The sequence below is a fragment of the Ixodes scapularis genome, unplaced genomic scaffold (assembly GCF_016920785.2).
Source record: "Ixodes scapularis isolate PalLabHiFi unplaced genomic scaffold, ASM1692078v2 PGA_scaffold7__128_contigs__length_106722199, whole genome shotgun sequence".
In the NCBI taxonomy this organism is placed as follows: Eukaryota; Metazoa; Arthropoda; class Arachnida; order Ixodida; family Ixodidae; genus Ixodes; species Ixodes scapularis.
Window position 1 is genome coordinate 21,370,218 of NW_024609882.1, and position 24,354 is coordinate 21,394,571.

Genomic DNA, 24,354 nt, shown 5'->3' on the forward strand with positions numbered 1-24,354 from the left:
ACATGGTTTTATCCTGGTCTTGTGTAGTACCCGTGTAAATGTGCACCAGGACAGCGGTGGAAGAATAGAGAGGTGTTTAAACAAGGCCAGGCAAGGCGGCAAAAGATGGCTCGGGCTTCGCGCGTCTCCCGGTAGGGGCACTATCGGTTTATGGTATACTGAAAATCTGCGTACAAGACCACGAGCGCCGCGCGCCGCATGGGTAGCATGGGGTAAAGCCCCTCTATACGGAAATGTCGCGATATCCTTTAACGAATGCCGCCTGCTATCTTGGGCCAATCCAGGCGGCGTTACAGTCGACGCGCGGGTGTAGAAAAGCAGAAAATGAAGATAAAAGGTGTGCGCGTCAGAGGAAGAAGGAGAAGGAATGCCTACGGGGCTGTCTGAGTGCAGGGTATGCTATGAGCTCATGTCGCCAATCAAATAACGCCGACTGTGCAACGTCACGGCTTTCATCGTCATTCTTTGAGCACATCCTTCAAGGTTGGTAGACCGTGACAGTGCACTTTTAGAATTTGACTGCGCTTTGACTCAAGTATAGGGAGGCCGTCTGCTATCTTGGTCCGATCCAGGCGGCACTATAGTCGATGCGCGGGTGTAAAAAAGCAAAACATAAAGATAAAAGGTGTGCGCGTCAGGGGAGGATAGAGAAGATGTCGCTACCTTTTTTATTCAGGGGCATTAGCATGCGGGCCTTGTAAACGGGTGCACGAGTTAAGAACACTCCTCGAGCGACTCTCTGGATGGATGGATGGATGAATCCGGCTGAGCCCTTTGGATCGGGCGGTAGCTTACGCCACCTAGCCATTTTGTTTTACCATTTAAGCTTAGAATATTTAAATGTGAAATCTATATTCACTCCGCACTGCAATGAAAATGAGGCTGTAAAACCCGCTTGCCATCAGTTAATAAGAAAATACCTAGTTTTCTCTCGCTTTCTGCCACCATTTACTTAATCTTTGCTTGGTAATCTCTAGTCTTTAAATCCACTCTCCCTTCGCTGTCTCTAAAACCCAATGACTTTATTAAATCTATGTTGCCTTCGGTAGGCATAGGGTGAAGCCCTTTACGGTAGAGTATCGAGTGCTCAGCCGTTTCCAACCACAAACACACCCTCCTCCTCTCCTCTCCTCTCGTCCTCCTCTCCACAAGCAGTGCACACTGTATTCATTTCCTGGTACTTCGCTCTGTATGTTCTGGTTCGCAGAACACCCGCCCTCGCTTCAAACAACAATGAGCTTCCATTAGAATTGTCATAAATGCTTTCTTTGGCAATAACTGTTTTGTTTAATCTATAGCTTTTTAGAGCCGTCTTTGTCCGCATTCCGTCTAGCCACCGATCTCTTTCTGTGGCCTTAACTTTCTTCCTAACTGAGACATGCTCTTCCATATCTCCACTATAGCCTAAAAGCCTTCCTCTTAATTTCCTAGTGCGCTGTCTCCACTTTGTGTTTGTAACCCTACACATGCTGCGCCATCTCACAGCCTTTGTCAGAAATACGAGCGAAACTTCGTTACAGTTGTTTCATGGCGAGGAGGCGCCGTTTAGACACCTCTGTACTTCCGCTCTGACCATGGTGAGATCGTGTTCACTCGCTATCAACCATTATGTTTTCGAAGTTCCTTTTTTTGGAGCGCAGCTCTTAGGCGCCCGTTTCCGGCTTGAGCGGCGTCGGCGTCGGCGTCGCCGTTACCAAGGTCACCCCAAGGTCACGTGACCCCTCCAGGTCATGTGACACCCCAAGGTCACGTGACTCCTCGAGGTCACGTGACCCCTCCTAGGGTCACCCCAAAGTCACTTGACCCCTCAAGATCATCTCAAGGTCACGTGACCCCCTCCCCCAAGATCACGTGACCCCCGAGGTCAAATGACCCCCCCGGAGCATATTAAAGAATGAGGGGAGGAGGAGGGGTCTACCCTCCCCTCAATACCCTTCCCTCCTCCTCCTCAAGAGCTGCGCTCCGATTCGACGTTACAGGGAGTTGTAAACGGCTTTCACTTTTTTTCGCCACTACTCAGAAGTGTCGCGTACTTATTAGGAAGTTTTTGTAGATGGTTCTGATACCTCCGATAACGATGCATGCGCAAAGGCGTCAGCGTAGTATCGGATATCATCATCGCAGTTGTCAGAACGATTTGCCACAACTCCCTAGTTATCTCTTTTCGGCTGACGAGGTTCGAAAACGCGTGCTTTCGTGAAATCCAGCGATTCTAAGCGCCCCTTCTTCGATTTACCCCGTTTACGGGCGTCACGGCAACACTCCGATTTCCGCGAAACTACGCCCAGCAAGCCTTCGAGGACGAATACGGCGGTGGCGATGCAGGCTGAGCACAGCCACAGCACGAAGACAGCGCGCAGGTCTTGGAACTGGAGCGAGGTGTGGGACGTCGTGACGTCATCACCGTCCTCCTGATTGCCGCTGGAGCCTCCGCACTCCCTCCAGGTGCCCACTCCCTGGTCCCACCACCTCTGGGTGAAGCCGCCTTCGACCAGAGCCTCGAGTCTGCGAGTTCAGAGCAGGGTTGTGAAGCACCAATGTCACGGTGTAAGACTCTTTTGGCGAGGACACGCAGCACGGCGGACGCTGCGACGCGATCGATCAGGCAAGTTCTATTGGCGCGCGCTTATGTAGCTTGTGACGACAGCGTCTCCACCGGCACGGCGGCACAACCGAGAAAACGGGCGTCGGCTTGTCGCTTCTTGCGCTGGATTTTGGGCCAGCCGAGCTAGGTGCTGCTTCCGCTCTTCTGTCTGCTTCGCCCGCCTTGCGTGCAGCAGCGGCATCTGCTTCCTGACGCTGTTTTCGCTGTTCACCGGTTTTGCGCGCGCGCATTGGCTTCCGCTTCGTGACGTCACCCCCCTCTCGCCTCGCCGTCCCACGCGCGCATTGGCTTCTGCCTCGTGACGTCGCCTTCCTCTCGCCTTTGTCCTTTCCAGTACTCTTCTCCTCTCTAAGCGGAGCGCTTCCTTTACCACTATTTGCCCGCAGACGGACGGCATCAGCTTTTCGTTGTCATGTATGCATTAAAGGGATACTACAACGAAATTTCGGCGCTCATTTTTTGGTCTATATGTGTTCAAAAGAGCAGTATCACATGGAACATACCAATATCTTGTTGAAAAAGTGTCGAAAAGGAATTTTAAAACGAATTAAACGATTAGCAAAGAGCACCTGGTGGATGTCGCTAACGCCTCGTTTGTAATGCTCGTCTAGGAACCTTGACAGCTAGTGACGGAGGTTGTCTCGTCTCCGGCCACGACGAGAGAAGGGAGGAAGGAGGAACTCCCCTCTTCCCGAGAATCCCTTTTGTGTGTCGCAGAAGTCGCTATTGTCCCCCTAGAAGATTATAGAAGATTAACCCGTCACTCAAAATTCGTACAAAAGCAGCCGCTTCGGTGGCTGGAACGACTAGGCCATCCTCTCGACGTCAGCCTCGCTGTAGCTTTGCTCGTCTTGAGACGACCTACGTCACGATTGCGTTGGATGTCACGTGCTGTAAGCTGGGCCTTCTCCGAGCGCTTGCCAGAGTGGGCCGTTTATAACGAAAAATACAGCCACCAGGATCAAAATACAAACGTGCGAATGTCGTTTACGGATATTGTGGATCATATTCAACCTATTTTTGAACACGACGGGAATATTTCAAATTTCGTTGAAGTATCCCTTTAATGCTAACGCATTGAAAAGTGTCTCGTTGTCATGGCACCTGGGCGGGCGCGCTTTCCGCTCGGCGCGTTTGCTCTGACATCGACGGACGCTGGCTTGATGACCGCCCCAGAGATCTCTCGCGTCAACGTGTTCATAAAACTGTTGTTGCCGAGACAGAAAATAGCTTTCAGTGAGACAAAGCTGTGTCAAAGCATCACCCGTAGCCCAAGTGCTAAAGTTCTTCATGTCGCGGCGCACCAAGAAAATAGGAACAAGCATGAGGCGTGGGAAACTAGGTCCGCGATAGGGCTACCACTGGATGGATGAATGAATCCGGCTGAGCCCTTTGGATCGGGCGGTAGCTTACGCCACCTAGCCATTTTGTTTTACCATTTAAGCTTAGAATATTTAAATGTGAAATCTATATTCACTCCGCACTGCAGAGAAATGTAGGCTATAAAAAAACCCTTGTCATCAGTTAATAATAAAATACCTAGTTTTCTCTCGCTTTCTGCCACCATTCACTTAATCTTTGCTTGGTAACTGGATGGATGGATGGATGGATGGATGAATACGGCTGAGCCCTTTGGATCGGGCGGTAGCTTACGCCACCTAGCCATTTTGTTTTACCATTTAAGCTTAGAATATTTAAATGTGAAATCTATATTCACTCCGCAGTGCAAAGAAAGTGAGGCTATGAAACCCCCTTGCCATCAGTGGATAAGAAAATACCTAGTTTTCTCTCGATTTCTGCCACCATTCCCTTAATCTTTGCTTGGTAATCTCTACAGTCTTGAAATCCACTCTCCCTTCGCTGTCTCTAAAACCCAATGACTTTATTAAATCTATGTTGTCTTCGGTAGGCATAGGGTGAAGCCCTTTACAGTAGAGTATCAAGTGCTCAGCCGTCTCGTCCTCCTCTCCACAAGCAGTGCACACTGTATCAATTTCCTGGTACTTCACTCTGTATGTTCTGGTTCGCAGAACACCCGTTCTTGCCTCAAACAGCAATGAGCTTCCCCTAGAATTGTCATAAATGCTTTCTTTGGCAATAACTCTTTTGTTTAATCTATAGCTTTCCAGAGCCGTCTTTGTCTGCATTCCCTCTAGCCACCAATCTCTTTCTGTGGCCTTAACTTTCTTCTTAACTGAGACTTGCTCTTCCGTATCTTCGCAATAGCCCAAAAACTTTCCTCTTAATTTCCTAGTGCGCTGTCTCCACTTTGTGTCTACACTCCACATGTATAAATAGCTGAAAACCTTTCGTGCCCATTGCTCCCCGTCCATTTGCCTCAACCAACTTGCCGCTTATCGAAGCGTCATCTGGTGGCACCGCTTGTAACCAAGGCGAAGAGAGGACTTTATCTGGCGGTTGAGCCGTGCGCGGTTTCTACACCTACACATCTTACACCGTGACCAGAGAACAGGAAACCGGTAACTGAGTACTTTTTTGTGTAGCTGAGGTGCGATACAGGGGTGTAATATATCAGGGTACAAAATAATGGAAATCGGTAACTGGGTACTTTTTGTGTAGCTGAGGTGCAAAGCCAAGAGTCTGCGAGTCCAGTGCAGGGTTGTAATGTACCGCGACATTCAGGAAACTGTGTATCGTTAACTGGGTACTCTTTGTGTGGTTGATGTACGAATACATGTACTCTTATTTCTTGGTAAGCGTAGCTGTAATCTTGAGCATACAATTTCTATAGCCACTGTTAAGTGAGAACGGCAGCAGGGAGCAGCTACAGTTGTCCCACCTCCAGCGCGAGCTTCCTACCCCCGATCATAGCTTCCTCTAAACTCACAAAGCCTGGCAGTTCGACGACGGAGCCATAGAGTGCCCGGTCGCTGATTTGAAGCGCGGGAATCTGGTAGCGCGGAGCATTTCTCGGGGCGCACAGCTTTTGCAGCGGCGAGGAACCGAAACACACTTGTTCGCTCGGGAGAAGTGTGTTTTGGCGTCTCGCCGCAGCGGGGCGCCAGTCACGTGGCTGGCCTCTCACACGTTGTCTGCCGCTCCACCTTTTCCATTTCGGCGGCCACTTCTCGTGGTGATCTGCCAGGCTTTGTCAGTATGTATATATAGGGGGCTATGCTCCAACAGTCCTTCGGCGTCTTGTGAGCAGCGAGCACGTGCTGGAGTCCGGGCGTTCGAAAGAGGGGCCCTGCCTTCTCATTTTGTCAGGACAATAGGAACCTGCCAACTGTGAGATTGTTACTTTGTGGTAGGTTAGGTACATTTATCAGCAACCTTCTTCAAAAGGAGGAAGTGTGCTTGCGAATGATAAGATTATGAATGATGTACCGTCATAGAGTATGGGTGCAGCAATTTCAACCAGATGACGTAAAAAAGCATATATTTCAGATTGTACTTTATCAGGTTCCATCTCTAGAGCAGACGGACATTGTTTCCAACGTTTCTTTACAATGTGCAGGCAGCAGCTCGTTTGTTTTCTACGTTTGGCGCGTGCTTTCCTCGCTTACCGAAGCGGTGAGCTTCATCCTCTGAATCGCTTCCAACGCACATTGCGCTGCAAAGCATGGCGTTGTGGCTGCTGTTGTATTTCGGCTAGTGAAGAAAGCACGCGTGATTGCGGCTTGCCGAAGGCATCTTCGCGTACGTGCCGCACGTGCTGACAGTCCGCGCATGGAGACCTAAAAAGTGGTCCTTGTCGTCTTTAACGTTTTGTAGGTTCCACACACATTTTGTTTGTCTGCCGATGGTCAAAGTGTCAGAGCGCTCGCTCGCCGGGTTGTGATTTTGAAATTGTCGACTGCGATTTCTTATAAGCGTTGGAATCCACGGATAAAATTCTCCATCTACAGCGAAGACACCAGACGCCCAATGCAGCTGACTAACTTAATTATGACTGGTTATTCATAAACACACCATAATTACGTGTTCTCTTAGCGACGTAATCTTAGGTACATAATAGTGGCTTTACCGATTGCGAGTGTCTGAAAACGCAGGGAGCTCAGCAAGAAGTCCTCACTTATGATCGATGGCGTCTCGCAGGTCTTTGGCAAGCAGCTTGTTGTAGAACCATACGAACGGATGCTGGGTCACTGCCTCCCGGCTCACGTAGAACTCGCCCTCTTGGAAGTCCTTGCACACGAGGGACACCTGGTGGGGCATGACCAGAAATCGGTTGCCTTCGCCAGACAAGCCATAAAAATTTCCGTTCAAATTAAAATCAAACACTCTTCCATCTGCATTTCAGGGAAGCAACTGTTACAGCGCTGTGCATTAATCTCTTCTATCTGCATTTGTCTATAGTCAGCCTGTCAAAATCAGTGTAACGTTTGCGCAGCCTGCTCTCAGTAGTTCCTCTCCAAGGAAGGCTCCGATTGACATGCCTCACCCTACATCAAGCTATAAGCTTCGAAGACTGAGGAAACACCCTTTTGGTTTATTTTGTTCCAAAGACTTTGGTTCATTAGTTCACCGTATTGAGTGATGATACCATTGGCGATGTGCTATGCCTTTCGCGGCTGATCAAAAGCTAAATATGACGTGTTTAATAACATAACATTTATTTTGCTTTCATCGAGGGAAACGAGCATACTGTACAATCGCCAACTCTTTCGGTGTCGGTGTTATAGCCAGGCAATCGTTACAAGCTTCCACCGCGTTCTTAACACACAAGCAGACCAGACAAGAGCGTCCTCCTCCCATTTTCGCGTATAGGGTCTGGCGTTGGAACGCCCAACGCCAGCCGTGAGGAGGCTGACGCTGTTGTTCGCTCTGATTGGAGAAAGAAAAAAAATGAAAGCCGCTTACAACTCCCTGTAACGCCGAATTAGAGCGCAGCTCTTGAGGAGGAGGAGGGAAGGGCACTGGGGGGGGGGGGTTAAACTAACCAGGGGGGGGTCACGTTACCTTGGGGGTCACGTGACCCCCAATGCCGATGATGTCACCACTGACGTCACTGATGACGTCATCAGTGACGATGACGATGCGGGTACCGATGACGTCATTAGTGACGTCACTGATGACTTCACCAGTGATGATGACGATGACGATGCGAATGTCGGTGACGTCATCAGTGACGTCGCTGATGACGTCATCAGTGATGATGACGATGACGATGCGGATGCCGGTGACGACATCAGTGACGTCACCGATGACGTCATCAGTGATGATGACGATGACAATGCGGATGTCCGTGACGTCATCAGTGATGATGACGATGACGATGTGGATGCCGGTGACGTCATCAGTGATGATGACGATGACGATGTGGATGCCGGTGACGTCATCAGTGATGATGACGATGACGATGTGGATGCCGGTGACGTCATCAGTGATGATGACGATGACGATGCGGATGCCGGTGACGTCATCAGTGATGATGACGATGACGATGCGGATGCCGGTGACGTCATCAGTGATGATGACGATGACGATGTGGATGCCGGTGACGTCATCAGTGATGATGACGATGACGATGTGGATGCCGGTGACGTCATCAGTGATGATGACGATGACGATGCGGATGCCGGTGACGTCATCAGTGATGACGATGACGATGTGGATGCCGGTGACGTCATCAGTGATGATGACGATGACGATGTGGATGCCGGTGACGTCATCAGTGATGATGACGATGACGATGTGGATGCCGGTGACGTCATCAGTGACGATGACGTCATCGGGGGGTCACGCGACATCGGCGGGGGTCACGTGACCTCGAGGAGGGGGCCACGTGACTTCGGGGGGTCACGTGACCCCCCACGAGGTCACGTGACCTTGGTGGGGGGCTCGCGCGGTGCATTATGGGACATTTCCCATGATGCACCGCGCGGTTACGCCGACGGCGACGGCGACGGCGACGGCGACGCCGACGCCGACGGCGACGCCGCTCAAGCCGGAAACGGGCCCCTAAGAGCTGCGCTCTAAAACAGCAGGTGGAGACAAAGGCAGCTAGCCTTTACACCTAGCCACTAATCCTTCCAATCAGAGCTAGGCGCTTTGACGTCAAGCACGCTCTTCTCTTCTCCTCTAGATGGCAGAGGCGATGAGGCACCTTGTACACGAGGGAACTCCGATCGCTGACGATGACCGCCTTGCCCTCCATCACTTCATTGAGGACGTCCCTGCTGTACAGCTTCTCGGTAGGGAGCATGGACTGATGACGCTCGACGCTTCTCCATATCGACTGGTACTCGGGCGTTCCCGTGTCCTGCACAGACTCGCTGCTGTCGGATACTGGCCGAGTGTGGTTATACGCCGCTGTTCTTGTACGAAGAGCAGCGGTATGCAAAACGGGAACGGTCATCCGCATAGGGTCTATGTGGAAGTGTAGCGGGTTCGTACGACTTGATTCTTACTCTTATTTATATATCGTCGACATGGTTAAATGAAATGAAACGATGTTTCTAATTTTGTTAAATACTACTTAGAATCACTCCCTAACGTTAATAACTGAATGAAATTGCTTTGGTTTTTCTTCCTATAGGTCATGGCAGTCGCCAAAATAAATTCGAGGAATATAAGCAACGTTCATCCCTTCAACTCTGTGCCAGAACAAGCTACATGTGACCTGGTGCCTATCCTATGCCTCCAACGCTAATCATAGCCACGGTTGTGGCCGGCTGAGTAGAAAACGCGTGCTGAGCTCCAGGCATTGTTAGAGGTTGTCTGCAAAGGAATTGATTGTTACAAGCCGTAGTCGAGTGTTCACGGAGTTCTCGTGTACATTCATGAACCGCGCTTGACTGTCGTCATGCGTCAAGACATTAAAAAAAATGTCTTGGTAGAGAGTCAAAGAATTTCGTTTACCGCGTTTTTCGTGAAGGTGTGCCGCGGGCTCATGATAAATTTCGTGTTTTCGCCAGCCTTTTTTGGTGCTATTTCACCTATCTTGTCTTTTTGCCTTCGCGTTTACTACCTTAGTCATTTCTGCAGCTATTGCCCGCCAAGGGACGCTCTAATCTCTTGCGTAGAGGCTTAGACAACGGATAGCGACCCTTTGTCTAAGCCTCCACATGCGCGTTGGCCGAGGACATCCGATGCGGTACACACTATCTGCAAAATAGCTGACCCTTAGCATGAAGACATAGGCGGTGCCTCCCCAAACGTAGGGCTTGACCTGTGTCCTGGTCACCAGCTCGGCCAGGGAGTCGATGGTGTCCGTCTGGGACTTGATCATCATACAGGCCCGCATGTGTCCGGTGAAGGCGTTCATCAGGACGATCACCGCCATCCACCAGACGGCGGACAAGATGCGCGAGGGAGTGTCCCCGGGGGATTCTGCAGACGCTGCGCGGAACAATACACACACACACACACACACACACAGCTTGCGGTGCTTATGCATCGCATATACAAAAGACTGTCTGCAGTCACTGTCCCAGGCGTTTCTGCTTCTCTTTATGACGGTCCTTTCGAAATGCTCACACAAGGGAAAGTTTTAGGGAACCGTTCTTGCCCCGTCCGATACGGTGCGACGTGCCCTCCGGTTACACATTGCGCACGTGCGAGTGTTCTGTGGTTGCGCATGCGCAGTTCGTACCGGAGGGTCCACGGTATCGTATCGGAAGTGCGAAAGCGGTTCCCTAAAATTCTCTAGTCTGTCGGACATGTTCGAAGCCTATATGAAAATGCTGGATGCATTTCCATAGGTGATTCCTTCATTGTGTCTGTAGAGAACAGCCTGTCGTTCGTTTGATGTATTGGCAGTGCGAGTCCGCGGCTTTACAAATCTGAGACGCTGTTTCCGGTCCCTTCTCGTTTTTAAGTTTTGGGAGCGAAACGAGTCACAGACGTATTGCGTAAATTGTTCAGTCGTACACACGTAATCTAAATGTGAATCTCGTTCTGTTCTACTCTGCTTTGAGCTCGAGGCTTCGGTTACGCGAACAAGCTGTGTTTTAAAACCTGGAATATGGAAAGTCGAAAGTTGTTCGACAGTGATGAAAAAAAAAAAAAAAAAACACTAAGTAAAAGACAGAAAAAAAAAAGAGGAAAGGTTTACGGTTTAGATTCGATTAGGTCAAGCATCAGGGGTTTTGATGAACGAAAGTACAAACTACTTCAATTAGCATGAAATGCATGCGTCTGGTAGAATCGGCGGGGATGCATTTGTAAAGTTTGGTACAAACCAGCCCAACATTCGTTCTTCGGAAGGTGGAACCAGAGTTGTGCCCGTTACTTGAAAAAATGTAATGGATTACAAGTACAAACTACCGAGCCTTAAATCCAGTGGATTACCTTTACAAATTACTTTCGCTGAACAGTAACGGATAACCGTTATGTTACAAATTACTTTGGCGTTACTTTTCCCGTACACTTATCATGAAAACAATAGAAACAATTTTGATGTTTTCAAAAGTGTTCTCCACCACTACTTTTCATTTCTCATACGCCCGCCATTATGGTAGTCCTTTTAAAAATAAAATATTGTATTTAAGAGAAAGAACGTAGCTGCACTCTGTTCACCTGTTAGCTGAGAAGGTACCGAAAGCTACAACTAGTGCCACTCAATAAGCTACACTTCAGAGTAACGATACTTGGCCATAATCTGTCTTAAAATCATGGTTGCCAGTTATCTGAAGCTTTATCTGAAATCACAGGAAATGCTTTTCCGCCCTCCACAAATGTTTAAACCGTTCGCGACAGAGCAAAGCAACATTACATGACCTTCCTAACACCGAATCTAATGCTGAGGAAGTCGCACTTTTGAATCATGACGATCGGCCGTTGCGTCTGTTCTGCATACGAGCCAAAATGGCGGCGCCCACAACAATGTCGGGGAACGGAGTGCCGATATACTCTAAGCGCAGCTTATTTAGTGGCTTTAGCTGCAACCACACACGCCATCTCGCAAGCGTACGGCAGCCGGAAATGATACCTGCAATTCTGCGCTCAAAGCTAGCGGTGCGCATGCTCAGTAGCAGCGTCTACTTCCGCTGCGAAATTTGGAGGTAAGGAACCGATTGACGAAAGCTCCCTTTTGAAACGGGAATTTCAAGTGTGAGCCGCAGCTTACGCGTGAACGGACTATATTTCTCGAAAAACCCCGAGACTGGGACGAGAAGGGACGTACAAACACAAAGTCTCAACATATTGAGACTTTGTGTTTGTCCGCCCCTTCTTGTCTTAGTCTCGGGGGTTTTTAGTCAAATGTTTAACCACCACCAGCTCTTTTACACCCTAACCTTTTGTTCACTGACGGACTACAGTTGCGTGCAGTGCTGAAAAATCCCTGGGCTCTCGCTTCTCAGCTTCATCGAGCGGGTGGTCGGACACTCATATTGCTACAGTTTCTGTATAATGTTCATACTTTTAAAAAGCAACGAGTAATTAAAGTAATCCGTTATCAATATCTTGTAACGATATCACCTACATTACGAATTACTGCCACAGAAAAGTAACGCGGAAATTACAAAATTACTTGAAAAAGTAACTTACAAGTAATTCGTTACTAGTAACGGATTACATTTTAAGTCTGAGCGGAACCCGTACATTTTTGCTTTTTCCGTGTGGTGACGTATTCCGGCTTGCCTTGATCGAATTCAGAGTTGGATATCTTCACACTTTTGGGGGCACGCAACGACCGGACGGGAACGGGAGGAGTTTTGTTCGATTTTACTCCTCAAGGATTAGCTCCACTCAATATACTCCAAGGTCGGGACAATAGGGGAGTTTCCCCTATCCCTACCTTGGCCTGCATAGTGCTGCGTGTTTTTCCCCTTTCACACTGCGGCCGGCGCAATACTTAACCCCCTTGACCCCCCCCCCCCCCCCCCCCCTTTTCCACACACACACACACACGCACTCACACACACACAAACACACACACACACGCACGCACGCACGCACGCATGCACGCACGCACACACGCGCACACGCACGCACACACCCCTTTGATTTCCATCGGCCGTTGTTCGTGACATCACACACATTTTGATTTGCCGCCTGGAGAACCGCCGTCTCGTCACTTGATAGGCCTCCGGCCGTCGGTTGCATTCTTCTTGATGTTTTTAGCGTCCAGTAATGCATCCGTCTTCATGTTTTTAGGCCTCCTCTCTTCAATGCTGTCGCCTCCTCGCGCCTTTCGCGGCCAACACTCTCAATGTTTTAAGCTGAACATACTTTACGTGCGGTCTACTCGGTTCATTATGGGTCACACTTTTTAATGCCTAACTATAGCAACTGCAAGAAATTCACCAGATAAAAGCTAGAATACGCGAAAATAGCCGAATTTGGAGCAAATTTCTCTTTTTTTTTTTTTAAGGACCTAATTTAGCTATTTATAGCCAGGAGAAATATTTTGTAACTATTTGTCTCGAAAAGTATATAGCTAAACATCTAGCTACAAAATAGCTAAATTGGCAACACTGGTTGAAGCGTCATTAATCCATCTACAGCGTTTCGTTGTACGTTGCGGCGAATTCGGTGTGAAACTACAAAAGTAAACCTTGCTGATGGCCCGGCAAAATTTAGAACGTGCAGAGTACCTTCCGTGAGCATGTTCTCAAAGTACTTCCAGAACTGTTCATTCCAAAGACTGAGCAGGGACAACTTGGTTTTGCCAGCGGGGGTTGGTCTGATGATGTCCACGACGGTAGACAAACCGGACAACAGGAGGAGTGCCATCAAAAAGGCCGTCCAAACCTGCGTCGAGACACCAAATCAAATCATATCAATTTCCATCCTGTGACGACATAGACAGAGGGGCTGTGAGAGAATATATAGGCTTCCCTGGGCAGCTTGACACGTCCACAGTCGCCGTTTCAGCATTATAGCTAAATAACATAGTGGTGTGTAGAATCATAAGAATAGAGAATTCAACAAATTTGACTGAGGTTTACACGTCATTTTACATTTCACGATGATCACTGTATTCGCAAGTGTACAGATCAACACCGGCGTTCGACGTCCCAACACCATACCCTGCGTGAGGAGCATACGACACTCTTGTCCGCTCTCGTCGGAAGGTGACTGAGTTTAACGACGGCTGGCATTGGCGTCTACCCACTAATCCTTCCAATCAGAGCTCAGAGCTCTGATTGGCCCCTGGGCTTTGGATGTGCGCAACCGGAACATGGACAGGCAACGGGTCGGCTTTTAGGGCAAAGCCCCCTCGGTCCATTTGGGAGCGCGCGGCCTAAGTGTCCATCGTTCAGATGGCCATGGTGACCGCTCGAGGAAGGCAGGGCGGGGCGTGCATCGCATTATGACCCCGCAGCCAATCAGAGTGCGGAATCAGTCATGAACGCCCAAGGACCAATTGGAAGGCGGTAAGTAGTCACGCATTGCATTTCTTAAGCCGTCAGTGAGTGAGTGTATGGAATGAATGACAATCACTCGCTTAAAATAAAGAATGCGTAAATTAGGTCTCTTGTAGAGGAGAATGCCCATGAACACTACGACGCGGTACTTCTTGTTATGAATGCGTATGGTGGCCGTTTTTTGTTCCGTCGCTTCACCTGCCAGTCGAAGGTCATGATGTAGCCGAATATGTTGGAACTCTGCACGGAGAGTCGACCTCCCAGGATGCTCATCTCCTCAGAAACGATGAGAACCGTCGGTAGCGCCACCTCGAGTCTCTCGAACGTCGGCAGGAAGCAGCTTAATGCCAGATCGGATTCCTAAAAAGAAAAAAGAAAAAAAAACCTGTTTGCTTGAGACTGAGCGAAGCAGATGAATGGGATGTACAGTCTAGCACGCAGCGCACCGGCTACAACTTTTCTAAATACATCAACCAGACCTGAGCGAATTAAAGGCGGCTTCACCTTTTTGCGTTTGGGTGGGATCGACTGTGTTGCAACCCTTCGCCATCACTTACGGCGAGAGAACACACTCGCAAGCTGGCGCCATCACCCAGGGAGCCCTGGAACCCTCACAATCTGTACATAACTATAGGCACGATTTTGCAGCATTCGCGAGATCAAATCTACGCACTGCCTACGAGAAATGAGCTTATAACATTGTCAGAATTATTCCAAGCCCACGGTGAGAAAAAGATGCGCAAGAAATGAGTAAATGTATACGCGGAACGGGAATGTGCCGGACCTGTCCCATAGTAGGGCGCCAGTGTATTCGATCGTCTAAAACCTTAAAGTTATTACTATAAACGCTAGAGGCTCAGCTGGCGCTAGCGTCTACGGGACTTCCCGTTGCAAATAGAAGCAGACAGCAAACAGTCTACTTTTCCAGTGTATTCCTATGAGAAAACGCAGGTGGAAATTTTCTTTCCGCCAAGAAATAGCAATATAAATCAGTGTAGTTTCTTTACTCATAACGGGTACTATGTAGCTTTATTCACTTTATTAAAGTGTAATTAATTTAGTTAATGGTTGTTGTTTTATTACTGAGCCATGTTTAGTAAAAATGGAGGCCCAGGTTTATGTTGTACAGCATGATATGTCAATACAAGCTATCAATTTAAGCATAAAGAACAATTAAAAAATGCGTAGGATTTATTCAAGCTGTAATAGCATTCAGATGACGGAAAGGCAGTTTGTTACTAATCCAGTACGCGTTTTTCGTTCAATAACTCCGTGCTTCGTTCTTGTCGTCTGTTCTGATTGTTTGATTTGGCACATATTAGCATCCTTTTGATGTTTTGTCAAGCTTATTCACTCTGTGCGCTTCACAGCATTGACTAGATGCATAAATACGTGTCCTATAATAGCAGTGTGCAACGTCAACACGTATTATACATGTGTATTGGGCAATCTTAGCGCAGTGTTCGACTCCATGAATGCTAAAGAAACACTTTCAGCCTTTTCACTCTGGTGAAGAAAGATGACCAGCGAAACTGTACCATGATGGGAAATAAGTAATGGCCGGCCGCAAGTCGGCAAGCCAGAGTGGAAAGGCTCGAAAGGTTGCGCCATCTATGAGCGACGGCGGCATACCACACAACCGGCAAGCCGGATGTCTGGTTGCCGCCGCTCTTAGATGGCGGTAGCTGTCCAGAGTTCTGTGTCATCAGGTCATTTGAGGACGGACATGATCCTGGGGAAACTAGCCCTTAAGGCTGCGGTCCCACGGCAGCCATCTTGAACAAGGCGTTAGTTCAACCAATAGATGGCGACACGCACCCGTGGGGTGGCCGAAACATTGGTTCACAGTGGGATGGCTCGAGCACCATCACGTTCCCCTCGTGGCCTTGCTCGCGCCGCTGCCTGCTGTGCTCAGCTAGCTCAAGTAGCGTGGCCCAGCAAACGGATGTATGCGAGAATGTCAGGCTGGGTATAAATTGTTGTCTGATATAGGGAGATGCGGTCGGCGGTTGTAACGTGCTTTCGCAATAAATCTTACCAAGAAGGAATCAAATGTTGATTGACGTGTCAATATTCTATCAATGAAAATTTCCTCTGCACGAATGCACGCTCAGTTGACTCAACCAGTGGAAGCGGACGTCGAGTAAACTGCTTCGCGATTTACGGTACTTACCTCACCATTTTAATGACGACTAAAATAACGTCACGTAATATTGTGTTTCACGGGGTCCGGAAGATGTTGTAAAGGTTGTTACATTATAGTTCCCGGAAAACAAACGCCGTTGCAATATTTTCGGAAGTACCGACACACATTATGTTGTAAGTACAGCTTAGGGAAACCATCAGAAGAAATAGGAAGACGTTTATTTGCAATGAAGACGCTATGAATGAACGGCGTTTAGCGACGGCAAGTTATGAGCGTTCGGGAATTTATAAGTTCACGTGATTGCTAACCATGGACATGCGGACAATGAAGACCAGTTTTGTCGGGAGATGGTGTTGCGGTGATGACCGGATATCGGACGACTCATGGCAGACGAACAAGCAAGTTTCTTCTCAGCGATTGGTAAGTGTCCAGTTTCAAGCACAACACGTGGCTACCGACATTGTCGACGTTTCGAACACTTACCGCTTTCGACAAAAGTCCTGGCACCTGGGCTAACTTTGTGGAAAGACTCGAACAGTAACTGAAAACGATCCACTATTCAGTCGGTGGGTGGCGAAACGTATCCACATCTGCGGAGTCATGTACGATGCGTACTCTAAGTAGCTGGAAGTTTACACGATGTCTGCCACGACGTCCAAACACGTCATTGACGTTCTACGGTCTCTTTTACCTACTTTTGCCCTACCGAAAATAATTTTCTCTGATAACGCGCCAAATCTTGCTTCAAATAAAATAAACAAGTTTTTGAAGAAAATAAAAAAACGGCATCAGGCATCGCATTAGTGCACCATACCATCCTGCAACTAACGGGCAAGCAGAACAGATGGTGTGCGAAACGAAAAAAAAATCCCTTTTGAAGCTTACGGAAGAAGCAGTTGAGTGAAGAATCGCCAGGTTCTTGTTCCGGCAGCACGCGTCGGTCTCATCTTACACGGAAAAACACCCGCCGTAGCAATATTCGGCGGAAGATTAGCCACACCCCTCGATCTCATGATGCTATCGCTTACGAACAAAGATAGAGAGATACCCACATCGGGTATCTCTCTATCTTTATTCGGTCGGACAACTCGCCTACGTGAGGAATTTCAGCGGAAGTCTGGCCTTCCATGTAAAACTTGAGTAGAAAAGGCTCTATGTTGGTTGACCAGGAGGTGTCATATCTCTGAATAGGTTGGATATCAATGCCCTTAAGTGTAAATATAACTAAATCACAAACCTTTCTTTGTGTATTGTGTAACTGCTCTTGTATTTGATAGTAGAAGCTACGGTGGTGATCTGGACCTTTCACACCAGACTCCTTTTTCTTATTTTTCGCCTCATACTCCTTTGCGGTTTAACTATGCTTCAAGAATCTTTTGGAACGGGGACACTTAACGTCAACGAGGCCATTTGTTCCAAGTAGTCAATCAGGGAATGCTGCTAGAAATCCGTCCCTCATATTAACGAATAAGCCGCGCTTCTGCACAGTGCAGTTTTCCTGTTCTACGTACAGTTGTAAAGCAACATCCTCATTGATTCTACCATATACTGTTACGGGTGAAGAAAGTCTTTGGGTACACGATACTTGAAACAAGTCCGGCACTGTACGTTGTGGTTCAACACCCATTAATGTCGTCGTCCTTATAGGGCCTCATCATTTAATCATTACCTCGTCACCTCATATTGCTCTTCATCAGCAGTAAGTACAATAGGCTACCGCCACATTACAATCCAAGAATTGAAAAATTAAGTCGTTCAGTCCCTCAACCAGTTTATAATTTATATAATGTTATTACTTTACATTACCTCGAGACGATCGACGTCCATTGTCGATCTTCAAATACTTATACCTGTATATAAATTAGACGCACAAGGGGGGGTTGGCTGCCGAGTGCACGGTCTAGCGCACACCAGCTCGGAGCACTGGGAGCGAAAGCTCGCGCTGCAGAACCCACCCCGCCCCTGCCCGTTTCGATCTGGAAGAGCATCGTACCGGCGTGCGGTCGTGCATCACTACTGCGTGGCGCACGTTGAAGACCCCAGGTTTTCGGTTTTACCACACTGGCTAAATTGCTCATCTACAGCTGAGACACCAGACGCCCACTAAGGCAGACTAACTTCCGGCTGAATAAACATACACACAACAATTTGCAATTAGACGCATAATAACAAAGAACACAGTGTGCCGCCTCTTTTCTTTGGATGCCTTTTTTTCTAAACCAGCGCAAGCTCGCGCGTTCTCTCTTTTGAGACGGTTAGAACGGTCGCGTATAACACCCGCGTTTCTCCTACCCGCCCGCTTCCTCCTCTCATTATGTGTATTTGGTTATAACTAAATAAGCTATAATAATGGTGTATTATTCATATTTACTTTCAGTTTCAGTTAGGGAAAAGGAGTTTCGCGGCAACTAGAGCCAATAAATGAGCTGCGCTTAGAGTATCGGCACTCTCTTCCCCGACAGTGTTGTGAACGCCGCCATTTTGGTGCCCGTGCAGAGCAGGCGCAACTGCCGATCGTCATGATTCAAAAGTGCGACATCGTCAGCATTAGATTCGGTGTTAGGAAGCTCATGTAATGTTGCTTTGCTTTGTCGCAAACTGTTTAAAGTGGGGGACGGAAAAGCGTTTCTTGTGATTTCAGATAAAGCTTCAAATAACTGGCAACCATAATTTTAAGCCATACTAAGGCCAAGCGTGGCTACTCTGAAGCGTAGCTTATTTAATAACACTATTCATGCTCTTGTTCAAGAGGCTTGTAATACCTAGGGTGCCTCAATGTCCTTCTGTTTAGGGTGATGCCACCCTCTGTAGTACCCGATGCCGACAGCACGCGCTCACGGGGAAAATACAAAGAAATCGACGAAAACAAAATGTCGCCATAGCACAATCAGCGCCACGAGCGCGTGCAGGGACACGCTCTTTCACGCGCTTCTGAACAAAAAATAAAAATAAAAGAGGGGGACAAAATGGCCAGATGTCGTGCCCCACCCTAAGCAAAGGGCACATGAAGTGCTCCACCCAGTAATACCTGGAGGGGCCATATCGTAAGCCCCGTGGATTCCACAAGCCACTACCTTTTGACACCTGCCTCTTCTTCATTGTGCCCGCTTGTGCCAGTAAATTAGCTACGGTTCAGAGTAACGACACTTGGCCATATTGTGGCTTAAAATCATGGTTGCCAGTTATATGAAGCTTTATCTAAAATCACAGGAAACGCTTTTCCCTCCCTCACAAATGTTTAAACAACCCGCGACAGAGCATTGCAATATTGCATCAGCTTCCTAGCACCACATCTAATGCTGAGGAAGTCATACTTTTAGATCACGATGATCGGCAGTTGCGTTTGCTCTGAGCAAGACCCAAAATGGCGGCGCCCAAAACAATTTTGGGGAACGGAGTGCCGATACTTTAAAGCTCATTTAGTGACTCTAGACATAAAGTGAACTCGGGTGTATTCTTTTCCTCTTCGTCTTCATTGTTTATTGATTTCAATCATATCGAATAATGAACACATTATATCACGCTACGCTTGTGTAAATATTGGTCTTAGATTTATTAGCCTGACCCAGTACTTAAACCATTCAGTTATCGATAGTAAATCTTCCAATATATTTTTTAAATGTGAGGGTAAAAAGACACGGAGATTGATGATGATACAGACGCCAACGCCGCCCTCGGAAATTTTTTGAACATTAGAAATCAGCAGTTTGTCTGCCATCCGCCAGGTAGCGCAACAAAACACCCAAACAGTTTTTAATTGTTTTTAAAATTAGCTAAGCTCTACACCTATTAAGAAACCAAAGCAATATCATTGTGAAAATTTAATACATCGCAATGTATATCTATTCCAAACTATAAATGTTATTAAATGCCAATAAATCTGTTTGATGTCCAAAACAGATATGCGTCAAAAACAGGTAAGTTTGAAGGGCTCCTGGAGCGTTATGACTTTGAAAATGAAAAAAAGCCATCGTCCACCTCTTGGGCAACCATTGTAGCTCTAAATGTTATAAAAGATTTTATCATAGTTTAATTATTTCTTCAGCGGCATTTGAACTACCATGACACGAAGCATAAAAAAGTGCTACGTTTGATATAAAATATCTAAACAAAAAAAAAATTTACACAACATTAAATTTTTTTCTGCATATTACCAATTATAAGCACTACATCTGTAGCTAATTTCATTGCCCTAGCTCTTGTCATTAAAAACATATTTGTGCGGAAAAATGTCAGTTTTAGGGCAATATTTGGAGGGATGAAAAAAACAAAGTAGTGCAAATATCAAAAAAGTGGATCGTTAGATTCTGCTCCGACATCATCTTAACAAAACTGCTATATTGGAACCGTGCTATCTTTAATGGATCGTTCATAAAACATGAACTAGCGGAGCAAGTGAGGGTCCGCGCCATCATATTCGCAACGCTACAAATGCGCATGAACAGTAAAAACCAACACATACATAATATCAAATGAAAGAGGATTGCATTGCCTTTCAAATGACATCAATCCCAAAAAACAGTATTTAAAAGGAGATGAGTAATGGCCTGCCGAAAAGTACCTAAACTGCCACATTCAGTGGGACCGTGGCCTTAACAGCTCCTCTGTAAAAACGCTTTGAAACATATTTTTGTACATCCAATTGTAAAATGTTCCAAACTTTTTATTCTGTCACAGCACTAAGCAATATTTGCTCTTATAATCGAGCGCGAAGAGAGAACACATGGGCGCTTTCCCATAGGGATGCATTACCGGGAGTCAAATTTAGACTGGTTGCTCTCTTCTTCAAAATGCAACAGCACACTAGCGCCATCTGAACGTTTAGCGTCTATTGTAGTAACTCTACGTCTAAAACCCCTTGACGTGTTTGTGTTTGCGGGTAGCGAAAAAAGCGCCACTGCACGAAGCGGATGCCTCGTGCCATAGACTCAATTATTCATCCGGGGCACATGCAGAAGCGACGGTCGCTTCCGGCATTGCGGCCTTGGATCCAACATGGCCGCCCTGAAAGCACCATTGCGGTACTCCGCTCTCCAGGCGGATCATATACAGTTACTTTAAGATGTCCCCTCGGCCAGCGCCACGTGGCTTCCTGCGGCCTCTCCGTGAAACAGGTCTGCGTTTGGATGTTTCCATTTCCTTTGAGATCAGAGTCCACGCTACGGTGTAAGATACACTTTTTAGGTGAGGACACGGCGGGGCTGAACGCGCGGCGCGAGAACTCAGATAGTGTTCGTTCGGCGGGCATCCGAAAGGCTGCATCATTCCGCTGCCAGCGTGCCCGCGGACGACAGTGTCGCCGGCGGCCAAACGGCGAAACTGGGTGCAAGCGAAAAAAATTATCTCGTTGCCATGACTACACCGGTACACCGTGGTCTTTCTGCACGTGCGACAACCTCGCTGGAGCTCTGCGCGTGTGGTACATGAGGCGGCAGGAGCCGTCATGTTGTACGTGCCCACGGGTCGACGAGTCACCTGCCGGCGCCGCTTGAAACCATAGTGAGAGGAGCGAACTTTATCGGGCACGTCGCGAGGAGCGCGCTGTCCTCACCTGAAGAGTATTATCTTACACCGTGGTCCACGCCCGGGCGAGGTCAGAGCGGTGGGCACGTTAATCGCCGAGCACTCGGAACACAAAAATGCCCACCTTTCAACGGCAAAAAAAAAAAAAAAAAAAGAAAGAAAAAAAAAAAAAAAAGCGGGGCGCGTTTGTGTTTATGGATTTTCCCGCAGCGGCAGTTTTGGCGCTGCCTGAGCGGGCCCCCTAGAGTGCCTCAATGTTGCGCAGCCGGCAAGCAACATTGAGGCACTCTAGGGCCCCCCGCCTAGGCGGTGTTAGGGCCGTGTTACCGTTACGCGTTCCCTCTTCTCGTGCGGTCTTTGGCATCAAAAGGCGGCGTTGTACTGAAATGAGCGGTAAAGCCCCTCCATCATTAAACATTAAGGGGGCTTGAATGAGCGGCCCTTGGAAGCGGATAGCGGCGGAGCACTCACTCGTGATACGCGTCTCGCGCGTTCCAACAACAATGCGAGTAATGCGTTAAAGGGATTGTCCGGTCAAATTTTGTATTCGAGAAAACAATTGAACATCATTGTTATTGCCTCGAGACGCATCGTACGTGCAATATCTGAATTTTATATGCTCCTCTGCACGAGTAATTGAATTAATACTGCTCCAATCGCACTCTAGCGTAAACGCTGTTTTCGGTGGCAACATGGGAGCTCTTACGTCACACAACACAAAGCGAGCAGGCGAGCATTTCTGTCTCGTCGTTTACCTGCGAGTGAACGCCTCAGCGTGCTTCGTTTTTGTTGTTGTGCTCGACTTGTTTCGTGGTTGGGTGAGATTTTTGTTGCGCGGTTGGGTGTCAAAACCACCGGGCAGCACATGCAAGCCCAAGACATGGCGGTCCACACTTTTCTGCGAGACGTGCAGGGACGAGCAAAATGGATCGTCGCTGTGCGTACGGACTGGGTTCCCGTCAAGATCGAGATCCCGCTTATGCAGCAATCATCTCACAGAAGAGAGCTACAAACTGAGCTCTAAGCGGAGAGAAAGTTCGTAAGCTGAGGTGTGATGCTGTGCCAACGATATCAAACTACGTCCATCCACTCCTCGTCCAAATCGGATCAATCAATTTTTTTATGCAGCGAAACCGAAACCAACAGCCAGACCACCTGGAAATGATACCAGAAGTTGTATTTAGCACCCGTGCATCCAAAGTATGTTTGACCCGCAGGTGTAAATAGAGCGTGGCTACAATTCACCAAGCTCGTCCAAGTCAAGTGACGCATTTGAACGATTCGGCGATTGCCTTCGACCCGCGGTCATCGCCTCTGAGGGAAAGACCCGCAGCCTCATCACCGATCCATTGGATCCGCCGATATGTGTACCTAGATACCGCTTCGTGTACCCAGTTGCCGCTTCAGAGGCTAAATCTGCATCCTTTGCTCTGCAAGCGCTCCTTGTTCGATCGGTGGCCGTCGCAGTTGTGTTTGCGCGAAACGGCATACGTTTGCTCGATGCTTATGGCTGTTTTCGAGTAATATCCTGCTAAAAGGCGTGACTTTTTTTGCACACGCTTGGGAACTGCAATAAAAGAACCGTATTTCAGTAGGGTACAGCCTAGGACGGTGATTCTCAACCATCGATGTTTCGCGGTCCCCTTTTGGTTCGGCGGAGATGATGAAGGACCCCGTTCGTGGTGAGAGGAGAAGAAAGGTGTAGGTTAAATATAATAACGATTTAATAAATGGATATAACTAAGGGCTCATGTGAAGTAGACCTCTCTTATTGACGTTCAGACGAAAGAACTCGCCCGAAAATTAAAGCATTTATTTTCAACCTGAAAAAAAAAAAATACTATTTTTTATTGCCGGGCTTGACTGATGAGGCAGGGCTTCGCGGATCCCTAGAAGGCTTTCGCGGACCCCCATTTGAGAACGACTGGCCTAGGACACTATATAATTCGAAACAATATACAAGACATCCATCAAGCAACGCTTGTTATCCCGACCATCCGACAAACCTTTGCGTTTTGTGACGTCACGGAGCAGCTGCGGATGTCAGCCATTAACACTGGCGAAATTCGGGGTGCAGTTTCGTACATACGCTCATGAAAGGTTTAGTTAATAACGGGAGATCATATGTCAAACTAAAAATGTTGTTTGTCTACATGAAGGCTCCCTCGACGTAACGAGCGCAAAAACTTAAGTACTTCCTTCTAGAACGCCAATGTAGCGGCGCATATATACTCACGTTGGTCTCTAGCATGCCCATCATCCCACTCCACGTGCCGTTGGGTCGCCTCACGCCCCACGTGTGGTCCGCTGGTACGTCCACGGTGAAGCTGGACAGCGACAAGAAGGTCAAGTGTCGCCTCGCACGACAGCGTGAGTGCAAGCTTAGCCTGGTAGCCGCGGGGACGCTGCTGATACATCTTACAAAGGAAACTCTGCAGATGCCGTTTGAGGCGCGCTTCTTACTCACCCGATGGCCCTGTCACATTTTGGTCGTACGAAAACTGGCTGCGGACGTGTTCAGAGCATGCAAATACGTGAAACAAGCATGCTTCGATCATACTCGACGCGCGTTCGTAGACAAAATACCCCTTCCGACAGCGTGCCCTCTGTTGGAAGCTGTGGAATCTCTGCACAATGGCGGACACAAAAGACACTGCCGACGTTGGAACCTTAGGAATTTTACTGACACTCGTTTTTAGCTTATGTAGTTTTAGAATCTCACATTCTGTGGTGTCGCTTAATTGTTCCGCCATTGTGCGGTGTTTCAGACCTTTTAACAATGAACGCGTGACTTTGGAAAG

At 47.9% G+C, this 24,354-nt stretch overlaps 1 protein-coding gene across 1 annotated transcript; it reads right to left on the bottom strand.

The window, feature by feature from the left end:
- Positions 1–1,952: 1,952 nt before the first annotated feature.
- LOC8026941 lies at positions 1,953–24,117 on the bottom strand. Its single transcript, XM_029973484.4, has 8 exons — positions 24,021–24,117; positions 23,790–23,880; positions 14,083–14,244; positions 13,111–13,267; positions 9,693–9,910; positions 8,676–8,831; positions 6,642–6,772; positions 1,953–2,505 (listed from the first exon to the last, which is right to left on the bottom strand). The coding sequence occupies exons 2-8, from the start codon at positions 23,811–23,813 to the stop codon at positions 2,151–2,153; spliced, it is 1,203 nt and encodes a 400-aa protein (XP_029829344.3). The 5' UTR covers positions 23,814–23,880; positions 24,021–24,117; the 3' UTR covers positions 1,953–2,150.
- Positions 24,118–24,354: the final 237 nt, after the last annotated feature.

Coding starts and splice junctions, on each gene's coding strand:
- LOC8026941 (XM_029973484.4), bottom strand. CDS start 23,813: ATGATGGGCATGCTAGAGACCAAC. Junction 9,911..13,110: donor TGAGAACATGCTCACGGAAG/GTACTCTGCACG, acceptor TGTTCCGCGCAG/CGTCTGCAGAATCCCCCGGG. Junction 2,506..6,641: donor CGAGACGCCATCGATCATAA/GTGAGGACTTCT, acceptor CTGAACTCGCAG/ACTCGAGGCTCTGGTCGAAG.